At 35.6% G+C, this 25,604-nt stretch overlaps 1 protein-coding gene across 2 annotated transcripts in view; it reads left to right on the top strand.

The window, feature by feature from the left end:
- Window positions 1-25,604, top strand: part of LCA5 (lebercilin LCA5) — a 76,332-nt gene that overhangs the window by 43,090 nt on the left and 7,638 nt on the right. For both annotated transcript variants that reach the window (XM_019929331.3, XM_019929332.3), the window contains 4 exons: window positions 18,024-18,161; window positions 19,082-19,178; window positions 19,889-20,031; window positions 22,584-22,716. In XM_019929331.3, coding sequence (XP_019784890.2) covers window positions 18,024-18,161; window positions 19,082-19,178; window positions 19,889-20,031; window positions 22,584-22,716 — 511 coding nt within the window. The remainder of the gene's footprint in view (window positions 1-18,023; window positions 18,162-19,081; window positions 19,179-19,888; window positions 20,032-22,583; window positions 22,717-25,604) is intronic.

The raw sequence follows: 25,604 nt of genomic DNA, 5'->3' as shown, positions 1-25,604 counted from the left end.
TTAGAAGTATCCTCACTTTTTTCCCCATGAGGTTGGTAGATTGGTACAGTGAGGTATACTTTATTATATTCTACTATTTACATATAGTATATGTATACATCCATATTCTAAACTATATGCTCTATACTATACAATATATACTACAGATTATACTATACCATTTATATAGTATATAATATATACTACATACATCTATATTCTGTAGGTATATACTATATCTACTGGATTCTAATAGGTATATCTTGATATATAATAAATAGAATATATCTTGATATACAGTAGATACAGTAAATCTTTCATATTTGTGATTTAGTGGAGAAATGTGGACTGGTTGAAAATAATGTTAGAAAGCATTACAGTTGGATCAGTAACTGAACCCAAAGAGTGCAAATAAACACACAGCTGTCAGCTTGGAGAGAACATTTCTAGGTGGGTGTTTGGGGTGCCATGTTAGGCCCTGCCCCTTTCAGCATGTTTATCAGTGTATTTGAGTGGGCTCCTTAAGGACCAAGAACAAGTCTTATTTGATTTTGTATTTGCAACATTTGATACACTATCTGGCTAGAATTAGTGTCTCTTAAAGGAATGAATGGATGGATAGATCAATGAAATAAAGTGGCATTCGTGGACAGGTTCACAAATAGAAGGGACAGCTAATTTGATGGATGAGAAGATGAGATTGAATTGATCTCCTTAGGTTCAAAATCTGGCAGAAAACAAGCAGGATAAAATTTAATCAAGTTAACTGTTGAGTCCTCAATTTTTTTCCATTCATTTTATGGATACCATATGGGGAGACCTGGCTTGAAAGTTATTCAGTTTTTTAAAAAGTCTAAGGTTTCAGTTGAGGAACCTATAATCATATAACTGTTTAAAAAGATAACTGAAAGAAAAAAGTTAATTGAGTATGGTGGTGCCTAGGCTCTCAAGGTAATAATAACTTATTTTACTGGCCAGATCACATCTGATAACAGGTACCCAATTTTAGGTAACAAACTGACCTGTAGAGAGCAAGCAGAAGAGCCAAGGGGTCAAAGAACTGGCATATAAGGAACAGTGGAAGAAGCATGAAATTATGGATAAGATTCAAATTAAGGGAAAATGTAACTTCAGTATTTAAAGAGCTGTTGTGTGAAAGAGGAGAAACAGATATGCTTTTGGATGTTCCTGAAGGCAACATGAACCTAATGGATATTTCTGGGAAGCAGGTTTCCACTCATTTATAAACAAGAGCTTCCTAATAGTTGGAATTGTCCAATGATAATGAAATCAGTACCCTTTATGTTATTGAGCTTTTCTGCCACCACAGGTATTTGTACAGAGGCTGCATGACCACCTACTAGGAATGTAAAAACTGTTCCTATAGGGCAGGAGTTCCCCGCCCCCTTAGAAACCGGGCTGCACAGCAGGAGGTGAATGGCAGGCGAGTGAGTGAAGCTCACATTACCGCCTGAATCATCCCTATCCAGTACGTGGAAAAATTGTCTTCCATGAAACCGGTCCCTGGTACCAAAAAGGTTGGGGACCACAGCTATAGGTTCCTTGCTTATACAAGGGTCTAAGCCTTCAGAATTGAGTTACAGTAACACTGAGCAATGAATAAAACAACTGACATTTATAGACCTGTTTTAACAAATGGAGTGTTGTTATTTAAGTATATATTGCTCTATTAATTAATAAAAAATAAGTGAAGGTAAGTTCAGTTATCCTTTGGGTTTGCTTGCAAAAATTAAATTATGTAAACCTTTATTTCTCTCTTTTAAACAGTTAGAATTCTGTGCTCTTTCATTTTGGAAAAAAATAAGTTATTTAACTTTTTTTTATATTATAAAAATGTTTGTTAAAGACATTTTTAGACTTACAGTGAAGTAGGGGAAAAACACCCGTAGTCCTTCCAGCCAAAAATTTTTCTTCTTTTTCTATTCCATATCTTTAATTTCTTAAAGCACTTTTTTTCTTATGAAATATTTTGAACGTATAAAAAAGAGAATAATATTTAAAACATTCATCTACCTACTTGATATTTTGTTAATTTTGCTTTAGGTCATATTTAAAAAAATAAGATGTTAAAGTTCCCCTGTACACTTTCTCCAAAACATCTCTCTTCTACTCTCCCTCCTCAGAAGTAACTATTCTGAAGTTGATATATCTTCTTCCTATTCGACTTTTTACAGTTAAATGTATTTTTAGAAATTGTCCTTTTATTTTGTATAAGTAGCACATATACATTTTTAAAAACTTGAGAAAAATAAAAACATTCTTACACCCAGATATCATCAGTTTTAGCATTTTAGTGTATATCCTTTTTTTTTTAAAATTTATTTTTGGCTGCGTTGGGTCTTCGTTGCTGCGCTTGGGCTTTCTCTAGTTGCGGTGAGCGGAGGCTACTCTTCGTTGTGGTGCATGGGCTTCTCATTGCGGTGTCTTCTCTTGTTGCGGAGCACGGGCTCTAGGCACGCGGGCTTCAGTAGTTGTGGCACACGGGCTCAGTAATTGTGGTTCGTGGGATCTAGAGCACAGGCTTAGTAGTTGTGGCGCACGGGCTTAGTTGCTCCGCGGCATGTGGGATCTTCCCGGACCAGGGCTCAAACCCGTGTCTCCTGCATTGGCAGGTGGATTCTTAACCACTGCGCCACGAGGGAAGCCCGTATATCCTTCTTGATCTTTTCTGTGTATGTGTATAATATGTATTATAGATGAAGAATTACTAGCTTTTCTATTACTAGCTTCCTAAGATTTTTGTTTTAAATCACAGATAGTGGAGAATTTTGTCAAATGTTCAAATGCCTTTTTTTGCGACTATTAAAGTGATCAAGTATTTTTTTCTCATTTAATTAACATGGAAAATTACATTTATATATTTTTACTGTTACATTACTCTTACGCTTTGCTTTTATGGGAGAAGTGCTTCTTGTGATGTAATTTTTGTACATTGCTGAATTCCTTTTGCTAATATTTGGGATTTTTGCAGCAATATGCATATGTAAGAATGGAAAATGTAAAAATGTAAAAATAATATGTAAAAATGATGTATTTTTTCAAGCTGTCCTGATCCAGTTTTGGCATCAAGGTTATATAAGTTCTCACAGGGAATGACTTGGAGAGCTTTTTCTTCTTTCTATTCTCTTTCGCAGATTATAAAAGATAGGAAATATCTCTGTCTTAAAATTTGTAGATTATCACTTCTGAAACCTGGATCTAGTTTGTTTTTGTTTTTTTAAATTTTTTCTACTTATTCACTTCATTTGTAGATTGACTCAGATCTTATATTTTTAGTTTTAATAATTTATATTTTTCTGGGAAATTATTCATTTTATCTCAGATTTTGTATTTGTTGGCATTAGGTTTTTCATAGTATTTATTATGTTTAAATTTCTGTCACTTCTATAGTTACATACCCCACTCTTATTCCTAATGTAGTTAATATGTACCTCTTCTTTTTCTTGATAAAGCTTGCCAAAAAACATAGCATGTTTGGAAGCTGTGTTATTTATAGGTTCAGAATTGAAACTAAAACATATTCAGGGTTGTTTTGCCTTTCTGGTGATTTTTTTTTTTCAATGTTGAATAAAAATTCCTCTCTCTCCCTAATAATGCTTTTTGTCTTAAAGCCTATTTAATCTACACTACTTTTTTTTTTTTTTTGCCTAATATATTTTTTCTTTTACTTTCATCTTTTTTTTTTTTTTTTTTTTTGCGGTATGCGGGCCTCTCACTGTTGTGGCCTCTCCCGTTGCGGAGCACAGGCTCTGGACACGCAGGCTCAGCGGCCATGGCTCATGGGCCCAGCCACTCCGCGGCATGTGGGATCTTCCCGGACCGGGGCACGAACCCGTGTCTCCTGCATCGGCAGGCGGACTCTCAACCACTGCGCCACCAGGGAGGCCCCTTACTTTCATCCTTTTGTGTGTGAATGTTTTATCTCTGTGCTTGTACAATATTTGACTAAATTCATTTTTAAAAAGGATCCAACATAAGAATATCTCGTTCCACAAAACTATTTATTTACGTTTGTTGGGATTACTGAGATTGTTAGATCTACATGGGTTATCTTTAAAAACAAAATTATCATTTTTCTCTCTGCTTCTTTTTTTTACTTCCTGCTTCTTAACCCTTTACCCTGACTTTCCATTGATTTCAGAATGACAGATTCTACTATTCTTTTAGAGTTTAGCCTTGAATTTTTAAGATATGTGTACTTGAATTAAGGAAGTCTGAAGCAATTAATATCTTTTTTTTTTTTTTCAAATTCTCTCAGGACAGTAGAACACTTTCTTTCTCCAGTCTCTTCTCATGTCATCTTCCACATTATTATTGTCTGTCTTAATTTACCTTATTTTGAAACTCCTCAATTTTTTAACCATGCTTATGAGGTTTACCATTAGTTTCTTTGCTCACCATTGTTACTTGCACATCACCGTTGCTCATTACTGCACCTTTCATTCACGGTTCATTGTCTTTCTTATCTTTTGGTGATTCTTTCAGTGAGGGCTTCTGAGTGGTAAAATTTTCTAGTCTTTGTATCACTCTTGAATGATAATTTTACTGGGTCTTGGAATCTAGGTTGACAGTTATTATCACTTAGAACTTGATTTTTTTTTAACTCCAGTAGCTTTCAACATTTTTTCTTTATGTATAGTGATTTCCTGTTTTGCCTCCAAATATCGAAGGGTACACTTATTTAAATAAACTTTTTATATGGGATTAATTTTAAGGTTACAGAGAGTTGTAAATATATATGTAGTTCTAACAACACTCTCATACTCTTTACGCAGATTCACCTTTTGTTAACATGTTACCCCATTTGTCTTATGTACACATGCTCTCTGTCATGTGAACACAGACATACATGTACATGTGTAAATTTTTAAAAAACGATTTGAGGGCAAGTTCCACACAACATGCTTTTTACCCCTAAATACACTGGTTTTATTTCCTAATAATAGGGATATGCCCTTGTATAAACATAGTATAATTATGATATAAATTTACATTTGTAAAATAATTTTCTCGAATCTCTCCACAATATAGTTTTTTCAGTTGACTTAATATTGTCTTTTATGCCACTTTACTCCTTCAGTACAAGGTCCAGTCTGGAGTCAGGTAGTGTGTTGGTTGTCTAGATGTCTTTAGCCTTCATTAATCTGGAACATTTCCTCATACTTTTGTTGTCTTTTTTACAACATTCACATTTTTGAAGAATATGGTACCCCATCTCTTTTCATTTAATAGAATGTTCTTAATTTGCAGTTCTCTGATTTTTTTTTTTTTTTTTTTTTTGCGGTACGCGGGCCTCTCACTGTTGCGACCTCTCCCTTTGCGGAGCACAGGCTCCGGATGCGCAGGCTCAGCAGCCATGGCTCACGGGCCCAGCCGCTCCGCGGCATGTGGGATCTTCCCGGACCGGGGCATGAACCCGTGTCCCCTGCATCGGCAGGCGGACTCTCAACCACTGCGCCACCAGGGAAGCCCTCTGATGTTTTATTGTTAGACTGAGGTTTTTGTATTCTTGGCTAGAATACTGAATAGGTGATGTAATTTCCTTCTTAAGATATCACAGCTGGAGGTACATGATCTTCACGTATCCTTTATTGTTGATGTTAATTTTGATCACTTTACCGATGTTTCTTGATTTGTACACCATATATACAATTACGATTTTTCCTCTTCAGTGAAACCAATAAGCAGTCTGTGGTGAGCCACTTGGAATTTATATATCTTATTTCCCATCAAAGTTTAACATCCATTGATGATTCTTTCCTGATCCAGTCTTAATTGTGATGGTTTTTCCAGCTCTCTCTTTTTATATCTTCTTTTTATATTTTTCTTTCTGGAAAATTCTCAGTCTTTTTGTTTTGTTTTTCAATATTGTTTTTTCCCCTATTGTGTCATTATCTTTTAAATTCCTATTACACTATATAAAAAGTTTATAAAGAATATGGATGGCCAATAAACATAAAAATTAACTTAAGTATTAATCCAAGAAATACAAATTAAAATATTAATATCCTTTTTTGCTAGTCCAATAGATTTAAAATTTTCAATATCCAGTTATTTCAAGAATATAGTAAAATAAAGGCTAGTAGACTTTTGAAGAGAATGTAAATTGTTGCAATCTTTCCAGCAGTCATTTGGTAATGCTTTTGAAAAGCGTTAAAATCGTATAAATGTCTGTCAACCCAGAAACTTAATTTCTTAGCATTTACCCTGAGGAAATAATAAAAAATAAGCTTAAATTTATGTGTAATAGGATGTTTACCATAGGAAAAATTGGAAGTAATCAAATGTTGAGCAGAATATGATTAAATAAATTTTGATAATCTATAATATAGACTGTTACCTCCTTAAAAATTTTTGTGATATTAGTGTTTTTATTGATATAGAAAGGCATTTATGATATTATTTACTGAGAAAAATGTATAAAAGTCTCAAATTATACACACCAAAATGGTGGCAGTGATTATCACAGAGTGATAGACTGTCACTTTTTAAAATTTTCTATTCTTTGTGATTTTTTAATATTTTAAAGTAAACACTTATTACATTTGTAGTAAAATTTTATAATTATATCAATAAAAGGCATTTTTTCATCCAGATGTTAGAAATGGTATCTTGACAAGTTATTTAAAAGAAAATTTTTTAATTGAATAAATTTGACATGTAACATTGTATAATAAATTTAAATAAATTTAAGGTGTATAGTGTGTTACTTTGATACACTTAAATATTGTAATATGACTCACTGTAGTGATGTTTATCAGTGTTACATAATTATAGTGCAGTATTATTGTCTACATTCATTATATGATGTATTAGATCTCTGTGGCTTATTTACTCCTCATTACGAGTTTGTACCCTTAAACACCGTCAGTTATCCCCCCAGCCCTCATCCCCTGGTAACCACCATTTTACACTCTGTTTTTACAGGTTTGACTTTTTTAGATTCCACACATAAGTGATATTGTGCAGTACTTGTCTTTCTCTGTCTCAGTTATCTTGCTTACTATATTGTGTTCAAGGTCCATCCATGTTGTCACAAATGGCAGGATATCCTCCTTTTTCATGGCTAAAAAAATTTTGTTATGTGTATATATATTCACATCTTTTTATCCATTCATCCACTGATGGACATTTGGGTTGTTTCCACATCTTGGTTATTGTGAATAATGCAGTGATAAACATTGGAGTGCATGTATTTCATGAAAATCCTGTTTTTATTTCCTTTGGGTATATACCCAGAAGTGGAATTGCTGGTTTGTATGGTAAGTCTATTTTTAAATTCTTGAGGATCCTCCCTATCATTTTCCATAGTGGTTGGACCAGTTTACATTCCCACCCACAGTGTATAAGGGTTCTCTTTTCATCACATCCTTGCCAGCACCTATTGTCTCTTGCCTTCTTGAGAGCCATTCTAACAGGTGTGAGGTGATATCTCACTGTGGTTTTGATTTGTATTTCCCTTATTGATCATCTTTCCATGTACCTGTTGGCCATTTTGATGCCTTCTTTAGAAAAATGTCTATTTAGTTCTTCTGCCCATTTTAAAAATTGGATTGTTTGTATTTTTGTTAGTGAGTTGACTGAGTTTTTTATATATTTTGGATATTGACCTCTTATCCTATATATGGTTTGCCAGAATTTTCTCTCATCCTGTATGTTGTCTATTCAATTTGTAAATTGTTCCTTTTGCTCTTCAGAAGCTTTTGAATTTAATGTAGTTCCATTTGTTGATTTCTTGCTTTAGTTGTTTGCGCTTTTGAGGTCATTTGCAAAAAATAATTGCCAAGATTAGTAACAATGAGCTTCTTTGCATTTTCTTCTAGGAGTTTTATGGTATCAGGTCTTATATTTAAGTCTTTAGTCCGTTTCAGTTTAATTTTTGTGAGCAGTGTAAGATAAAGGTCCAGCTTCATTGTTCTGCATGTCTTTTTTCCGGTTTTCCCAGTACCATTTGTTCAAAACAGTATCCTTTCCCCATTGTGTGTTCTTGGCTGTCTTGTCAAATATTAGTTGACCGTATGTGCTGGGACTTAATTCTGGGCTCTCTGTTCCGTTCCATTGATCCTGGTATCTGTTTTTGTGCCAGTACCATACCGTTCTTATTACTTTGGCTTTGTAGTATAGTTTGAAATCAGGAAGTGTGATATCTCTGGCTTTGTCCTTTTTTCTCAGCATTGCTTTGCCTTTTTGGATTCTTTTTTGGTTGTACATAAATTTTAGGATTGTTTCTTCTGCTTCTGTGAAGAATGTCTTTGGTGTTTTGATGGGGGTTGCATTGAATTTTTAGATGGCTTTGGGTAGTATAGCCATTTTAACAATATTCTTCTAATCTATGAATATGTTATATGTTTGCATTTGTTTGTGTGTTTTTTGGTTTCAGCAAAATCTTGTAGTTTTCATTGTACAGATCTTTCACATCCTTTGTTAAATTTTTTCCTAAGTATTTTATTGTTTTTGATGCTATTATGAATGGAATAGTTTTATTTCTTTTTCAGTTGCTTCATTTTAAGTGTAAAGGAACACAATTGACTTCTGTATATTGATTTTATATCCTACCATTTTACTGAAGTCATTAATTAGATCCAGCAGTTTTTTGATTAACTCTTCAGGGTCTTCTATATAAATGATTATATTATCAGGAGATAGTGACAGTTTTATTTTTTCTTTTTTGATTTGGAAGCCTTTTATTTCTTTGTCTTGCCTAATTGCTCTAGCTAGGACTTCTGGTAGTATATTGAATAGTAGGGGTGAGAGTGTACAACCTTGTCTCTTGATCCTGATTTAAAGGAAATGCTTTCAGTTTTTCTACACTGAGTATATTGTTAGCTGTGGTTTTGTTGTATATGTCCTTTATTATGTTGAGATGCATTCATTCTCTCTATGCCCAATCTGTTAAGGGTTTTAGTCATAAAAGGATATTGTAGCCAAATACTTTATCTGCATCTTTTGAGATGATCACATGAATTTTAGTTTTCATTTTATTGATGTGATGTATTTGCATCTTTGTATTTGCATCTTTGCATCCCAGGGATAAATCTCACTAAGCCATGGTGTATAATCCTTTTAATGTGTTCTTGAATTCAGTTTGCTAATATTTCGTTGAGAATTTTTGCATCTATATTCATGAGGGATATTGGTCTATAGTTTTCTCTTTTTTTATATGGTATCCTTATCTAATTTTGGTATCAAGATATTTCTGGCTTCTTAGAATTTCCGAGTTCAGAAGTGTTCCATTCTCCTCGATATTTTGGAACAGTTTGAGGAGGATTGGTGTTAATTCTTTAAATGTTTGGTAGAATTCTCTGGTGAAATCGTGTGGTCATGGAGTTTTCCGTGTTGGGAGGTTTTTTGGGTTTTTTTGTTTTTTGTTTTTTGCCGTATGTGGACCTCTCACTGCCGTGGCCTCCCCCCGCTGCGGAGCACAGGCTCCGGATGTGCAGGCCCAGTGGCCATGGCCCATGGGCCCAGCCGTTCCACGGCATGTGGGATCCTCCCGGACCGGGGCATGAACCCGTGTCCCCTGCATCGGCAGGCGGACTCTCAACCACTGCGCCACCAGGGAAGCCCTGGTTTGTTTTAATTAAAAATTTTAAAACTAAAGTATGGTTGATTTACAATATTAGTTTCAGGTGTACAGCATAGTAATTCAGTATTTCTACAGTTTACATTCCATTAAAAGTTGTTATAAGATAATGGCTATAATTCTCTATGCTATATAATATGTCCTTGTTGGTTGTCTATTTTACCCATGGTAGGTTATATCTCTTAATCCTGTACCCCTAATTTGCCCTCTCCCCTTCCATTTCCCCTTTGGTAACCACTAATTTGCTTTCTAGATCTGTGAGTTTGTTTCTGTTTTGCATATACATTCATTTGTATTGTTTTTTAGATTCCACATATAAGTGGTATCATACTGTATTTGTCTTTCTCTCTCTGACTTCTTTCACTGAGCATAATATCCTCTAGGTCCATTCACATGGCTGCAGTTGGAAGAATTTCATTCTTTTTTATGACAGGAATATTCCATTATGTGTGTGCATGTATACACACACACATACATACATACATATACACATACCACTTCTTCTTTATCCATTCATCTGTTGATGGGCACTTGGGTTGTTTCCATGTCTTGACTATTGTAAAAAGTGTTGCTATGAACATTGGGTGCATGTATCTTTTTAAATTAGTGTTTTTGTTTATGGACATACACCCAGGAGTGGAATTGCTGGATCATGTGGTAGTTCTGTTTTTAGTTTTTTGAGGAAACTCCATACTGGTTTCCATAGTGGCTGCACCAAGTTACATTCCCACCAAGGGTTCTCTTTTCTCCACATCCTTTTCAACATTTATTATTTGTATTCTTTTTGATGATAGCTATTCTGAGAAGTGTGAGGCAATATCTTATTTTGGTTTTGATTTGCATTTCTCCAGTAATTAGTGATGTTGAGCATCTCTTTATGTGCCTGTTGGCCATCTGTATGTCTTCTTTAGGAAAATGTCTGTTCAGGTATTCTGCCAATTTTTTGATCAGATTGTTTGGTTTTGGTGGTTTCATTTCTGTTGAAATGAAAAGACAACCTATGGAATGGGTTCTAAGTTTTAAACTTTGAAGTTTAATTACATCTCATTTGTTTACTCTTGCTTTTATTTCTTTTACCGTAAGAGACAGATCCAAAAAAATATTGCTAGGATTTATGTCAAAGAGGCTTCCACCTATGTTCTCTTCTAGGAGTTTTGTGGTTTCAGGTCTTACATTTAGATCTTTAATCCATTTGAGTTTATTTTTGTATATGTTGTAAGGAAATGTTTTAATCTCATTATTTTACATGTAGTTTTCCCAGCACAGCTTATTGAAGAGACCGTCTTTTCTCCATTGTATATTCTTGCCTCCTTTCTCATAGATTAATTGACCAAAGGCGCATGGGTTTAATTCTGGGCTCTCTATTCTGTTCCATTGATTTATGTGTCTGTTTCTGTGCCAGTACCATGCTGTTTTGATTACTGTAGCTTTGTAATATAATCTGAAATCTCGTAGGGTAATACCTCCAGCTTTGTTCTTTTTTCTCAAGATTACTTTGACAATTTGGGGTCTTTTGTGGTTCCATATGAATTTTAGGATTACTTGTTCTAGTTCTGTGAAAAATGTCATGGATTGTATTAAATCTGTAGATTGCTTCGGGTAGTATGGTCATTTAACAATATTAATTATTCCAGTCCAAGAGTATGGGATATCTTTCCATTTCTTTTTTTATCTTCAATTCGTGTTTTATAGTTTTCAGAGTGTAGGTCTTTCACCTTTTTGGTTAAGTTCATTACTAGGTACTTTATTATTTTTGATGCAATTTTAAGCAGGATTTTTTTTTACTTTCTCTTTTTGATAGTTTAATATTAGTGTATAGAAACGCAATGTATTTTTGTATACGTATCCTGTATCCCACAACTTTGCTGAATTCATTAATTCTAATAGTTCTGGGTTGGAGACTTCAGGGTTTTCTATGTAATGTATCATGTCATCTGCAAATAGTGGCAGTTTTACTTCTTCTCTTCCAATCTGGATGCCTTTTATTTATTTTTCTTGTCTGATTGCTGTGGCTAGAACTTCCAATACTGTGTTAAATAGAAGTGGTATGAGTGGGCATCCTTGTCTTGTTCCTAAATTTAGTGGAAAGGCTTTCAGCTTTTCACTATTGAGTATGCTGGCTCTGGGTTTGTCATAAATGGCCATTATTATGTTGAGAGTTTTTATCATGAATGCATGTTGAATTTTATTTAATGCTTTTTGTGTGTGTCTTTTGAGATGATTATATGATTTTTATCTTTCCTTTTGTTAATGTGGTGTTCACATTGATTTCAAATATTGAACCATCCTTGTGACCCTGGAATAAATCCAGCTTGATCATGTTGTGTAGTCCTTTTTACATATTGCTGGATTCAGTTTGCGTGTACTTTGCCTGAGGATTTTTGCATCTATATTCATCAAAGATATTGGTCTGTAACTTTCTTTTACTGTAGTGTCTTCTTTTGGTTTTGGCATCAGGGTAATGGTGTCCTTGTGGAATAAATATGGCAGTGTTATCTCCTCTTCAGTTTTTTGGAATGGTTTGAGAAGGATAGGTATAAGTTCTTTAAATGCTTGGTAGAATTTCCCTGTAAAGCCATCTGGTCCTGGACTTTTGTTTGCTGTTTTTTTTTTTTTTATTACAAAAAAACTGCTTGACTCAGTCTTGGCAGGCTTTATGTTTCTAGAAGTTTGTCCATTTCCTCTAGATTGTCCAGTTTGTTTGCATATAACTGTTCAGTGTTCTCTTAGGATTTTTTGTATCTCTGTGGTATTGGTTGTTATTTATCATCTTTCATTTCTTATTTTGTTCATTTGGGTCCTCTCCCTTTTCTTCTTGGTGAGCCTGGCTAAACATTTATCAATTTTGTTTATCTTTATAAAAAAGCAGCTCCTGGTTTCATTGATCTTTTTCTATGTTTTTTAAATCTTTATTTCCTCTGATTTTTATTATTTCCTTCTGCTGACTTTGGGCTTTGCTCTTTTTCTAATTCTTTAAGGTGGTAGGTTAGGTTGTTTGAGATTTTTCTTGCTCTTGAGGAAGTCCTGTATTGCTATGAACTTCCATCTTAGAATTGCTTTTGCTGCATCTCATAGATTTTGGAAAGTTGTGCTTTCATTTTCATTTGTCTTGAGGTATTTTCTTATTTCCTCTTTGATTTTGTCAGTGACCATTGTTTTTTTAGTAATATGTTGTTTAATCTCCACGTTTGTTCTTTATCCACTTTTCTTTCTGTAGTTGATTTTCTAGTTTTATATTGCTATGGTTGGAAAAGATGCTTGAAATAATTTCTGTCCTCTTAAATTTGTTGAGGCTTGTTTTGTGACTTTGTATGTGATCTCTACTGGAGAACGTTCCATGTGTGCTTGATATGAATGTGCATTCTTTTTTTGCATGTAGTCTCATATAGATATCAATTAAGTCTAACTGGTCTGTTGTGTCATTTAAGGCCTCTGTGCCTTATTGATTTTCTGTCTTGATGATCTGTCCATTGATGTCAGTGGAGTGTTAACATCTCATACTATTGTTGTATTGTTATCAACTTCTCTCTTTATGTCTGTATTTGCATTATATGTTTAGGTGCTCTTGTACTGGGTATGTTTATGTTAACAAGTGTAATACCCTCTTGTATTGATCCCTTTATCATTGTATAAGGCCTTCTTTGTCTTTCATTGTAGTCTTTATTTTAAAGTCTGATATGATTTTGTCTGATATGAGTATTGCTACCCACACTTTGTCATTTTTGTTTGCATGAAACATCTTTTTCCATTCTCTCACACTCTGTGTGTCTTCACCCCTGAAGTGAGTCTCTTGTAGGCAGCATATTCAAGAGTCTTGTTTTTTTTTTTAAATCCAGTCCGCCACCTTATGTCTTTTGATCAGAGCATTTAGTCCATTGACATTTAAAGTAATTATTAATAGGTACATACTTATTGCCACTTTATTACTTGTTTTCCAGTTGTGCTTACCATGGGGTTCATATATGTTGACTCATAATTATATCTACTTGTTTTAAACTGGTAATCATTTAAATTCAAACACATTCTAAAAGATCTACATGTTTTACCTTCGTAACCCACATTTTGTGTATTTGATATCATATTTTACATCTTCTTGATTATCCCTTAACTATTTAATTTTAGTTATAGTTGCTTTTATAGTTTTTTTGTCTTAATCTACATACTGGCTTATTTAAGTGATCTTCAATCCTTACTGTGTATTTGACTTTCCTACTGGGATTTTCCCTTTCCTACAGATTCTTACCTCTTTTCCATTTAGAGAAGACCCTTCAACATTTCTTTTAGGGTAGGTTTAGTATGCTGAATTCTTTTAGTTTTTGCTTGTCTCAGAAGTTCTTTATCTCTCCTATTCTAAATGATAATCTTGCTGGGCAGAGTATCATAGGTTGCAGGTTTTTCCCTTTCAGGATTTTGAATATATCATGCCTATCCCTTTTGGCCTGCAAAGTTTCTGCAGAGAAATCAGCTGATAGCCTTATGGGGATTCCTTTATATATGACACTTTGTTTTTCTCTTGATGCCTTTAGAATTCTCATTAACTTGTGCCATTTTAATTGTATGTCTTGGTGTGGGTCTGTTTGGGTTCATCTTGTTTGGAACCCTCTCTGCTTCCTGTATCTGGATATCTGTTTCCTCCTTCAGGTTTGGGAAGTATTCAGCCATAATTTCTTCAAATCCATTTTTGATCCCCTTCTCTCTCTCTCCTTCTGGAACCCCTATAATGCAAATGTTGGAACACCTAATGTTATTGGAGAGATCTCTTAGATTGCTTTCACTTTATAAAATGTGTTTTTCTCTCTGCTGTTCTGATTTGGTGATTTCCATGATTATATTTTCCAGGTCAATTATGCAATTATCCGTATTAACCTGCTATTCATTCCTTTCAGTGTGTTTTTTTTCAGCTGTTGAGTTCTTCACTTCTGATTGGTGGGTTTTTTTTTATGTTTCTAATTCCTTGTTAAAATGTTCAGTGTTTAGATCAATTGTTTTACCTAATTCAGTTAAGCTTTTTATTACCAATTGCTTTGAATTACTTATCTGTTGTTTATTTCCATTTCATTATTTTTTCAGGGTGTTTCTCTTGCTCTTTGAATTGAGAATAGTTCCTCTGCCTTTTAATTTTACTTTTCTTTTTTTTTTTGCAATATGTGGGCCTCTCACTGTTGTGGCCTCTCCCGTTGCGGAGCACAGGCTCCGGACGCACAGGCTCAGCGGCCATGGCTCACGGGCCCATCCGCTCCTCGGCATGTGGGATCTTCCCGGACTGGGGCACAAACCCGTGTCCCCTGCATCGGCAGGCGGACTCTCAACCACTGCGCCACCAGGGAAGCCCTAATTTTACTTTTCTCTGCTTCTATGAACTAAGGTGAAGCAGTGACCTTTTGTGGACTTGAAGGGGTGTTCTTATTTGGGAGTGTCCCTATGCAGACTGCACATGCCCAGTGCCTTTGGTGGGAGGGCTGGATTTGATGTGGATGCCAGTCACATCTTTCCTGATGTTGTGCTGGCTGCTCTTACCTTGGTAGTGGGGTGTGACTGGGGATGGAGGGGCTAGAGCTGGCTCCTGGTGTGAGATGGGACTTTCTCTCTGTTCAGTGGCTGTCACCTCTCTGTCAGGGGCGGGGTCTGATCCCAAGTTGCTGAAGCAGAAGCCCTTTGTGTCAGGCTCAAGCTGCCTCTGTTCCCTTTACGTGTGTGTTTTTCTCTCTCCCAGCACCAAGACCTTTGCCCCAGAGTAGGGAGTGCTGAAGCAAGTGGGGCCTTTCACATACAAAGGTTCAACGCACTGCTTGTGTAGGTGTCTGTGGCTCCTTCAGATGCAACCCATGGTAGAGTCTTTTTCCTGGTCGTGGCTGTCCCACATCCAGTGCCGCACTGTGGCACAGACTGAGTAGAGCCAAAGCATTCACTGGTGCACGGTGAGGTGGCTGTGGGAAACCCAGCAACCACCCAGACCTCTCCTCAGAGGCAAGACCCCTTTTCCCCTCACAGCTGGTTGCTGTTCCCAGCCTCCACTGTGCTCTACAGGGGAGGGGAGCCTGAATGGTTTCTCTGCGTTTATGGGGTAGGGAGGTGTTGAGGTGTGGTACAGTGGGGCCCAGAGTGGCACGGTTGTGGGAAATCCGGCAGCTGCTAGAGCAGACCTCTCTTCACCCTGCTTCAGAGGCAGGCCAGTGCTCACACCTCATGAATAGAGTCCAGGCTTCTCCAGCCTTTCTATCTGTCCAAGCAGTCCAGGAGGCTTGTCTCCTCCACATAGGACCCCAGGACCGGGACACCCAGTCTGTGGCTTGACCCACTCACTCCTGGATACCCAGGGTGGGTATCCACCTTTGCAATTTCTTATTTCCTCTGAGTTCCCTCCCAGGAGCACAGGTCCCTACCTGATCGCTTTTCTTCCATTCCTGTGTGATTACCTCTTCCTTACAGCCTTATTCAGTCCTTTTTCCAGTTTCCAGTTAGTTTTCAGTGAGAATTGTTCCACCTGTAGGTGTATTTTTGATGTGTCCATGGGGGGAGGTGAGCACCACGTCCCCTTACCTCCACCGTGTTTCTCTTCCGTGTTGGGAGTTTTTTGATTACTGATTCAATCTCATTACTCATTAGTCTGTTCAGATTTTCTGTTTCTTTCTGATTCAGTCTTGGTAGGTTGTGTGTTTCTAAAAATGTATCCATTTCTTCTAGGTTACATAGCTTTTTGGCATATAATCTTTCATACTAGTTGCTTATGATTCAGTGCATTTCTGTAGTTCAGCTGTAATGTCTCCTCTTTCACTTCTAATTCTCTCTTTTTTCCTTAGTCCAAGTAAAGGTTTGTCAATTTTATCTTTTCAAAGAACCAGCTCTTAGTTTCGTTGATCCTTTCTATTGCTTTCCTGGTCTCTATTTCATTTATTTCCACTCTGATCTTTATTATTTCCTTCCTTCTGCTAACTTTGGGCTTAACTTGTTCGAGTTCTTGAAGTGTAAAGTTAGGTTGTTTATTTGAGATCTTTCTAATTTCTTAATATATGCATTAATGCTCTAAACTTCCAGCTTTTACTGCATCCCACAAGATTTGGTATGTTGTATTTCCATTTTCATTTGTTTTGAGATAATTTTTAAATTTCCCTTTTGATTTCTGTTTTGACCTAATGGTTGTTTAGAAGTGTGTTGTTTAATTTCCACATATTTATAAATCTTTTCACTTTCTTCTTGTTGTTGATTTCTATTTTCATACCATTGTGGTCAGAAAAGATAGTTGGTATGATTTTATTCTTCTTAAATTTGCTAAGATTTGTTTTGTGGTCAGTATGATCAATCTTGGAGACTGTTCCATGTGCACTTGCGAAGAATGTGTATTCTGCTGCTGTTGGATGTAGTGTTCTGTATATGTCTGTTAGTCCATTTGTTTTAAAGTGTGGTTCCAACATTTGCTTGCTGATTTTCCATCTGGACAGTCTTTCCATTGCTAATAGTGTGGTATTGAAGTTCCCTACTATTATTGTATTATTGTCTATTTCTCCCTTACGATCTATCAGTATTTGCTTAATATGTTTCAGTGCTTGGGTGTTGGGAGTGTATGTGTTTTTTAAAAAATATTTATTTATTTATTTATTATTTTTGCTGCGCTGGGTCTTAGTTGCAGCATGTGCAATCTTTTACTTGTGGCATAAGGACTTCTTAGTTGTGGCATGCAAACTCTTGGTTGTGACATGTGGACTTCTTAGTTGCGACATGCAGACTTCAGTTGTGGCATGCATGCGGGGACCAAACCAGGGCCCCCTGCATTGGGAACGCAGAGTCTTACCCACTGGACCACCAGGGAAGTCCCAGGAGTGTATGTGTTATGATTGTTGTCTTCTTTATGTGTTGACCACTTTATCATTAGATAATGACCTTCTTTTTCTTTTGTTACCCTTTTTGCCTTGAAGTCTATTTTATCTAAGTATGACTATGCCCACCTTCTTCTGGTTTCTATTTGCTTAAAATATCATCTTCCATCCTTTCACTTTGATCCTGTGTGTCTTTAGAGCTGAAATAAGTAAAAACTGGGATGATGGTCGCTGCACCTTGAATAGTGCTGTGTAATTTTACACGGCTGCCTCAGGTTCTGTTTGCCCAAACAATGATTCCCAAAAGCCAGTGCTTCTCATCACATCCTTTGGCTGTCTCTTGCTCCCAACTTAAATGACTATCCATGTGCTCTGGATGCAACTGCTTAAGAATTTATCTACAAATCATTGTGGAAAACAGAGAGGAATAATAGGTGAAGTATCTTACTAAATTGTTGGTAAATCTATATTCCGTTTTATTGTATGTTTATGAACACTAAGGCCAACCTGATTTGTATGTCTTGTTTAGTACCACTGAAAATGTCATTCTGACACTAAGTGCAGTATTTTACTGTTGAATTATTTTTTAAATACTATTTTTTAATGTATTTATACACATATCATAGGAACTATCAAGAAACCTTGAGCTAAGTACTAACAGTTTCCAGCGACAGTTGCTTGCTGAAAGGAAAAGGGCATATGAGGCTCATGATGAAAATAAAATTCTTCAAAATGAGCTACAACAACTACATCACAAATTAAAGGTAAGCACTTTATTTTAAATGGCATCATTTCTCCCTATGTTATATATTAGATGAAGACTCTATTTTAAAACATTGTTATCATTTATATTTGGAACTTTGGTACAATATCATTTACAAAATTCTAATATTTTCTTTGGCACTTATAAAGAAAATATTTGTTAAAATGAGACATTAGATACACTAATAGGAATGATATAACTGAAAAAAGTTATAAAATCCTGCAAGAAAGTTATGGGAACTAGAGTTTTTCTGTGTTGCATGGTTGAATAGTTCAGTGTTCTTCCTCAGATAACCCCATGATTGATTATTTTTAAAGTTGTTCCAAATAATGCCCTTCCTTTTCACAGTGTCTAGAAGAAGCATTAGAATTAATTAATTCTGTTAAAGTAGGTGTTTCTTAATTCTATCCAGAGGTCATTGATGGGTTGAAATTTTGTGCAACATTAAGTGTTTATGCATTATCTTGCATAGAATTTTCATTTTGTTAATCAAATTCTCAGAGAAAGCCATAGCCGCAAAATGGTGAAGAACACTTGTGTTTTAAAAAATGGTCTAATTTTTAACTCGCCATTAATTTGGAACCCACATTTGAGAGATGCTAATTAAATTCTTTGTGTGGCTAAGCCTGGAAGTCAGTTGAAGACATTACTATATCATGTAGGAGTGGGTAGAAAATGAATTTGGCCTTATTCTGATTTTCATGACTGCTAGTGCATATTGGACTTTCAATGGAGAATCATTGCTCTACCGTAACCTAAATGTCCTAAAGACATTCCTTTCTATAATTGGTAGTTACAAAGGGAAGCTGAACTTAGGTATATTCCAATTTGGTGAGGAAAATACCAGTTGAAAAGATGAGGATTTTTTTTTTATTTTAAACTGAGACTCTACATTCTTAATTGTGTTGGGTTTGTTTTCAGGAAAAGGAGAGAGAACTGGACTTAAAAAACATATATTCTAATCGTCTGCCAAAGTCTTCTCCAAAGAAAGAAAAAGAAATTACATCAAAAAAAAATGGTATAGTAGTTATTATTGTTGAAAAATATTGTAGTTATTAATAATAAAATAAATTAATTTTGAAGTAGAAGGAAGATGAAGGGAAAGAACTTTATTGAAATAGATTTCCTTATAGGTACTTTTCAGAAATCCTTTCACTTTCTCAGTTTTTTCCCTTGAGGTCATTACAGTTATGTTTTACATAATTGAAATGTTTTTTCTAATTATAACTTATTTTTCTAAACTTTTATGAAAAACTATAAGCATACCCTAAACAGGAGATGATAGTATGATAAACCTTTATTTAGGTATCACCACCTTTAACAGTTATACATTTTACTAATTTTATTTCACCTATTTTTTCTACTTTTTTTCTGGAGTACTTTAAAGCAAATCCCAGCTGTCATTTCATTTCACTCATAAATACTTTGCTATTTTTATGCATATTCTTACTTTTTCAAAAAACAAAAGTATAATTTCCTTCTTCTCTGGTTTGCAAAAAGTTAAAAACATAAACTTTGTAAAAGTTTAATAGATTTATCCCTCAGAGTTGTCCTCAAATGACAAAATTGCCAGTAAATCCTAGAACTAAAAACAGTAATAGTGAGTAGTCATGGAGCTGAGAAACATGCATTTTCTCATTTAGAGGGTGAACATATACCAATTGAATTCCATATATCTTAGCACTGTTCAATACGATTAGAAAAATTCTTTTATAATTTTCATGGTAGCTGCATGCCAGAGTGATTTTACAAACCAGTGTACAAAAGAAGTACAAACCAGTGAAGACTTCGAGCTGGAGGAATATCCTATAACACCACAAACAGTTATGTGTTATGAAAACAAATGGAAAGAACCTGAACGTCTTTCTTTGGTGAGTTTAGCAATATGATTAGGTACGAAACTCTAGGTTTGAAGTTATTCCTAAATGCACAATATCAAACATTTTAAAATTTCAGCAATGAAGCTAGTGCCATAGCTGTATAAATACGCAACTAGCCTTTTACAGGGAGAGAGATAACATCTGTGCATTTTATTAAACTCCTTTGGATTGACTTAGTTAACACTGCATCTTTCAGATGCTTCAGAAATGTCAATTGTACTCTCTAGGTTGGAGGAAGAAGAAAAAATTATCTAAGTTTCTTACCTTTTATGTCTCTTACCAGATAGTCTCTAAAAATCCTTCTGGCTTTTATGTTTAATAGCAAGTTATAGTAGCTTTCAAATGATTTGTTAGAATTTGACTACATTTAATTTTTTTGGCTTCCTATGTAAGAGAATTTTATAGTTTAGCTGAATGTCGAGCAAAGTAATTGCAGTGGAATCTGACTTTATATCATTCAAATTAGAGTGGAATTCAGGAGGTCTGTGTTGCATCTTCATTTAAAAGGACTCATACTGAGTACTGGAAGGTCCTTTTCTCTAATAGGGTTTTATCTTTAGTGTTTACAGTTGAAACTCTAAAGAAAACAATATACGAGGGATCCTGCATATTTCATATAATGCTGTATTTTTGATACTACTTGTAAGTATCCCAGGGATCCTGAGATCACCTGTGTGTGGACTGAATTGATTCCTGTGTGTACTCTAGTTTTGTTTTGTTTTTTTCCTTTATTTTGTTTTTGTTTTACAATTTAGATACGTTAGCTGTATCTGCTAAGTGTGTTTCTTCCTATATTTACAAATCCTTGAGACTAGATCATGTTAATTTTTTTTTTTTTTGAAAAGGCAAATTGTGGAATAGCAAAGTAATTCTTAATTTTAGAAGGGTTAAAAAATTTGCCCTTTATAAGATTCAGCAGAAGCAGCAACCTGATATAGTGAAAGAGGATATAGCTCTGGAGTTAGCACTGCGTTTTAATTAAATTACAGTTCTAACATTTTAGTGACTTGTGTGACTTGTTGGAGCCTCAGTTTCCTAATCTATAAAACAAGGGTGGCTTACCCTTCAGGGTTGTGGTAATAACTAATCACGAAGTTTATAAAGCCCTTAAGACTAATCCTGTCACTTTGAGGGGTCCCAGCAAATGGGAGCTCTGTTAGTAAAAGTATAGGCTGTTGCTATTGGAAAAGAGACCCAGAATACAGTGGCTCAAGTAAGAGATAAGATTCTTTCTCTTGTAATAAACTGAAGGTCAGTGGGTAGTCCCCAGGATAGGTAGACACCTTTGTTCCATGGTAGCCATTCTCTATCTCATTGTTTTTCTCATGAAGCGTGTAACCACATCTGTGTGGTTGCAATTGTCTTATCATACCTGGGAGAAGGAGGAATGAGGAAGTGGAGGGCAAGCAGCTTTTGTTTTTATAAATGTGATCAGAAGTTGCATACATACGTCCACTCACATTCCATTGGTCCTGTCTAGCTGCAGGGGAGGCTAGCAAATGTGGTCTCCAGTTAGGCAACCCTGTGCTCTGCTAAAACTTAAGGGATTCTGTAACAAAGAGGAAGAAGGGGAAAATGGATACTAGGAGACAATTCTCTACAAATCCACTAGTAATAAATTTTACTTTTATTAAGAAAAATCACACACACACGTGAAAGGGACCATAAGAAACAATAAATTTTAAGTTTACATTTTTATTTGATTTAAATATTATAAGATTTATTAATTGGAGACCTTGGGCATAGTATAAACTTGAAAGATTCTATGCCATTGTCACTGTCGGTGTTACAGCTCAGCACCATAACACTTGGCCTTTAATAGTTGATGAATAGCCTTTATTGGTTAACTGAATTCATCAGATTTTGTTGTAAAATATGCAAAGTAAGGATACCTCTTTTTTTTTTTAATAAACATTTATTTTATTTATTTTTGGCTGTGTTGGGTCTTCGTTGCTGCGTGCAGGCTTTCTCTACTTGCAGCGAGTGGGGGCTACTCTTTGTTGCGGTCGCAGGCTTCTCATTGCGGTGTCTTCTCTTGTTGCGGAGCATGGGCTCTAGGTGCGTGGGCTTCGGTAGTTGTGGCTCGTGGGCTCTAGAGTGCAGGCTCAGTAGCTGTGGCGCACAGGCCTAGTTGCTCTGTGGCATGTGAGATCCTCCCAGACCAGGGCTCGAACCTGTGTCCCCTGCATTAGCTGGTGGATTCTTAACCACTGTGACACCAAGGAAGCCCAGTAAGGATACTTCTGATACTTATCTCTTAAGAATTTTATGTAGGGCATTGGCTTTGCTTCCATTATATTGGTTCTGATATGTTTTCCAAATGCCTCTTTAAAAATTTTAACTAAAGTAAGAAATGATCTTGTGTGCTTTTGAAAATCTTTCAAAGGTGGTAACTTGTAGCTTGCTGCTTTAGAAATGGAAAATTTGCTTTAATTTCTAACAGTTGGGATTGTGCTTAATGGGAGATAAATCTATGATATTTAAATTGCTTTTTCCCCCTTTTCCTGCATGTGAACTTGCATTTTAAAAAAAATGTATAATAGCATCTGGAATCTCAAGAGAGAGGTGATCATGAAGAAGCAGGGATTCTAAACCCAATTGTGGAAAGAGAAGACAAATTTGTTAAAGATCAAGGACTCCATGCTGTGAAACAGGAGGCTGAGAAGCTGGAGGATGGTAAGTCAGCATGCCTTGGAAAAGAAAGGGTTAATATCCCCTAATATCTTCCAGCTGAACAGTGAATTGGTTATACAGAACAAGAAAAGGTTGATACAGTGGTGGGGGGAGTCTATCAAGCAGTCACAAACCTTTGAATGAAGTTACTAAGGAAAGAAAAAGAATGAAGACTGTAAGTCAGTTGCTATTTGGGATTAGGGGATAGAAACAAGTTACCTTCAGAAAATTCAGATAAAGTAGAATTCATTTGAAAGGGGAAAAAATTCTTTATGTATAACTAAAGCCTGATGAAGAGATAACTGAAAGACAACCCTGTTTATTGGCTTGACCTTGAGCCTGTCTAGTCTGTAGACCAGCCCAAACATTAAAATCAATGAATTGTGAGGCCTTGAATATATTCCTATAATTTTTCTTCAGTTTTAATATATAAAATAAATCTTTAACATATTCAACCATTAATGTGGAAGTTTAGTGAACCAATTCACATAGTTTCAGATACTGGAAATGAAGTTCAGGAATAAATTCATTTCCATTTGGATAAAATGTCTTAAAGGTATAAGGGAGAAGGATCCCAGACTCTAATCCTTTGCATGTATTTTATTAATTATGTATTAGCTGCTTACAGAGAAATACTGTTTTTCCCTTAAAGTTAACAAAAAATCATGACCTAATTATTGCTTAGAGTATGTATATTTTTGTGTGTGTATTTAAAACAATCTAACAGTTGAAATAGAAGCCACATTTATATCAATGTTGGCTAAACCACAAAGGAAGACACGCTTGCAACATATTAAACTATAGAGTAGAAAATAGGTATTATGGTCAGTTCTGTCTAGGAACCAGGAAAAGGAATAAAGTAGCAGAAGACTGTCACTTCTTAGTCATTTTTGACTGATTTTTTTTTTCCTGGAGTCTGTGTGGAATGATCTGATTATCAGTGAGAATAGGTGCCATTTATAAAGTTACCAAATGCATAGTGTTCTTACATGTTTAATATTTTTAGTTTTTTCTTTTAGAAATCCTTTCAAAATTATAGTAAAGTGGCAATAATAGCCAGAGAACCACGTAAGAGTAAGTTGTATACTTCATGGCCATATCCTAAAATACTTTCATATGTATTTCTCCAAAATAAGGACATTCTCTTCTATCATTCCAGTATAGTTTAACTTCAGGAAATTTAACTTTGATACAACACATTTCTTCAATCTGCAGTCCACAGTACTGTTTTGTCAGTTGACACAGTATTGTCCTTTATAGCATTTTCTTCCCTTTTTTTTTTAACATCTTTATTGGGGTATAATTGCTTTACAATGGTGTCTTAGTTTCTGCTTTATAACAAAGTGAATCAGTTATACATATACATATGTTCCCATATCTCTTCCCTCTTGCATCTCCCTCCCTATCCCACCCCTCCAGGCGGTCACAAAGCACCGAGCTGATCTCCCTGTGCTGTGCGGCTGCTTCCCACTAGCTATCTACCTTACGTTTGGTAGTATATATATGTCCATGCCTCTCTCTCGCTTTGTCACAGCTCACCCTTCCCCCTCCCCATATCCTCAAGTCCGTTCTCCAGTAGGTCTGTGTCTTTATTCCTGTCTTACCCCTAGGTTCTTCATGACATTTTTTTCCTCTTAAATTCCATATATATGTGTTAGCATACGGTATTTGTCTTTCTCTTTCTAACTTACTTCACTCTGTATGACAGACTCTAGGTCTATCCACCTCATTACAAATAGCTCAATTTCGTTTCTTTTTATGGCTGAGTAATATTCCATTGTATGTATGTGCCACATCTTCTTTATCCACTCATCCGATGATGGGCACTTAGGTTGTCTCCATCTCCGGGCTATTGTAAATAGAGCTGCAATGAACATTTTGGTACATGACTCTTTTTGAATTATGGTTTTCTCAGGGTATATGCCCAGTAGTGGGATTGCTGGATCATATGGTAGTTCTATTTGTAGTTTTTTAAGGAACCTCCATACTGTTCTCCATAGTGGCTGAACCAATTCACATTCCCACCAGCAGTGCAAGAGTGTTCCCTTTTCTCCACACCCTCTCCAGCATTTATTGTTTCTAGATTTTTTGATGATGGCCATTCTGACTGGTGTGAGATGATATCTCATTGTAGTTTTGATTTGCATTTCTCTACTGATTAATGATGTTGAGCATTCTTTCATGTGTTTGTTGGCAGTCTGTATATCTTCTTTGGAGAAATGTCTATTTAGGTCTTCTGCCCATTTTTGGATTGGGTTGTTTGTTTTTTTGTTATTGAGCTGCTTGTAAATTTTGGAAATTAATCCTTTGTCAGTTACTTCATTTGCAAATATTTTCTCCCATTCTGAGGGTTGTCTTTTGGTCTTGTTTATGGTTTCCTTTGCTGTGCAAAAGCTTTGAAGTTTCATTAGGTCCCATTTGTTTATTTTTGTTTTTATTTCCATTTCTCTAGGAGGTGGGTCAAAAAGGACCTTGCTGTGATTTATGTCATAGAGTGTTCTGCCTATGTTTTCCTCTAAGAGTTTGATAGTTTCTGGCCTTACATTTAGGTCTTTAATCCATTTTGAGCTTATTTTTGTGTATGGTGTTAGGGAGTGATCTAATCTCATACTTTTATATGTACCTGTCCAGTTTTCCCAGCACCACTTACTGAAGAGGCTGTCCTTTCTCCACTGTACATTCCTGCCTCCTTTATCAAAGATAAGGTGACCATATGTGCGTGGGTTTATCTCTGGACTTTCTATCCTGTTCCATTGATCTATATTTCTGTTTCTGTGCCAGTACCATACTGTCTTGATTACTGTAGCTTTGTAGTATAGTCTGAAGTCAGGGAGCCTGATTCCTCCAGCTCTGTTTTTCGTTCTCAAGATTGCTTTGGCTATTCGGGGTCT

The sequence above is a fragment of the Tursiops truncatus genome, chromosome 12, assembly GCF_011762595.2.
Source record: "Tursiops truncatus isolate mTurTru1 chromosome 12, mTurTru1.mat.Y, whole genome shotgun sequence".
In the NCBI taxonomy this organism is placed as follows: Eukaryota; Metazoa; Chordata; class Mammalia; order Artiodactyla; family Delphinidae; genus Tursiops; species Tursiops truncatus.
This window is presented reverse-complemented; position numbering and strand designations above follow the sequence as displayed.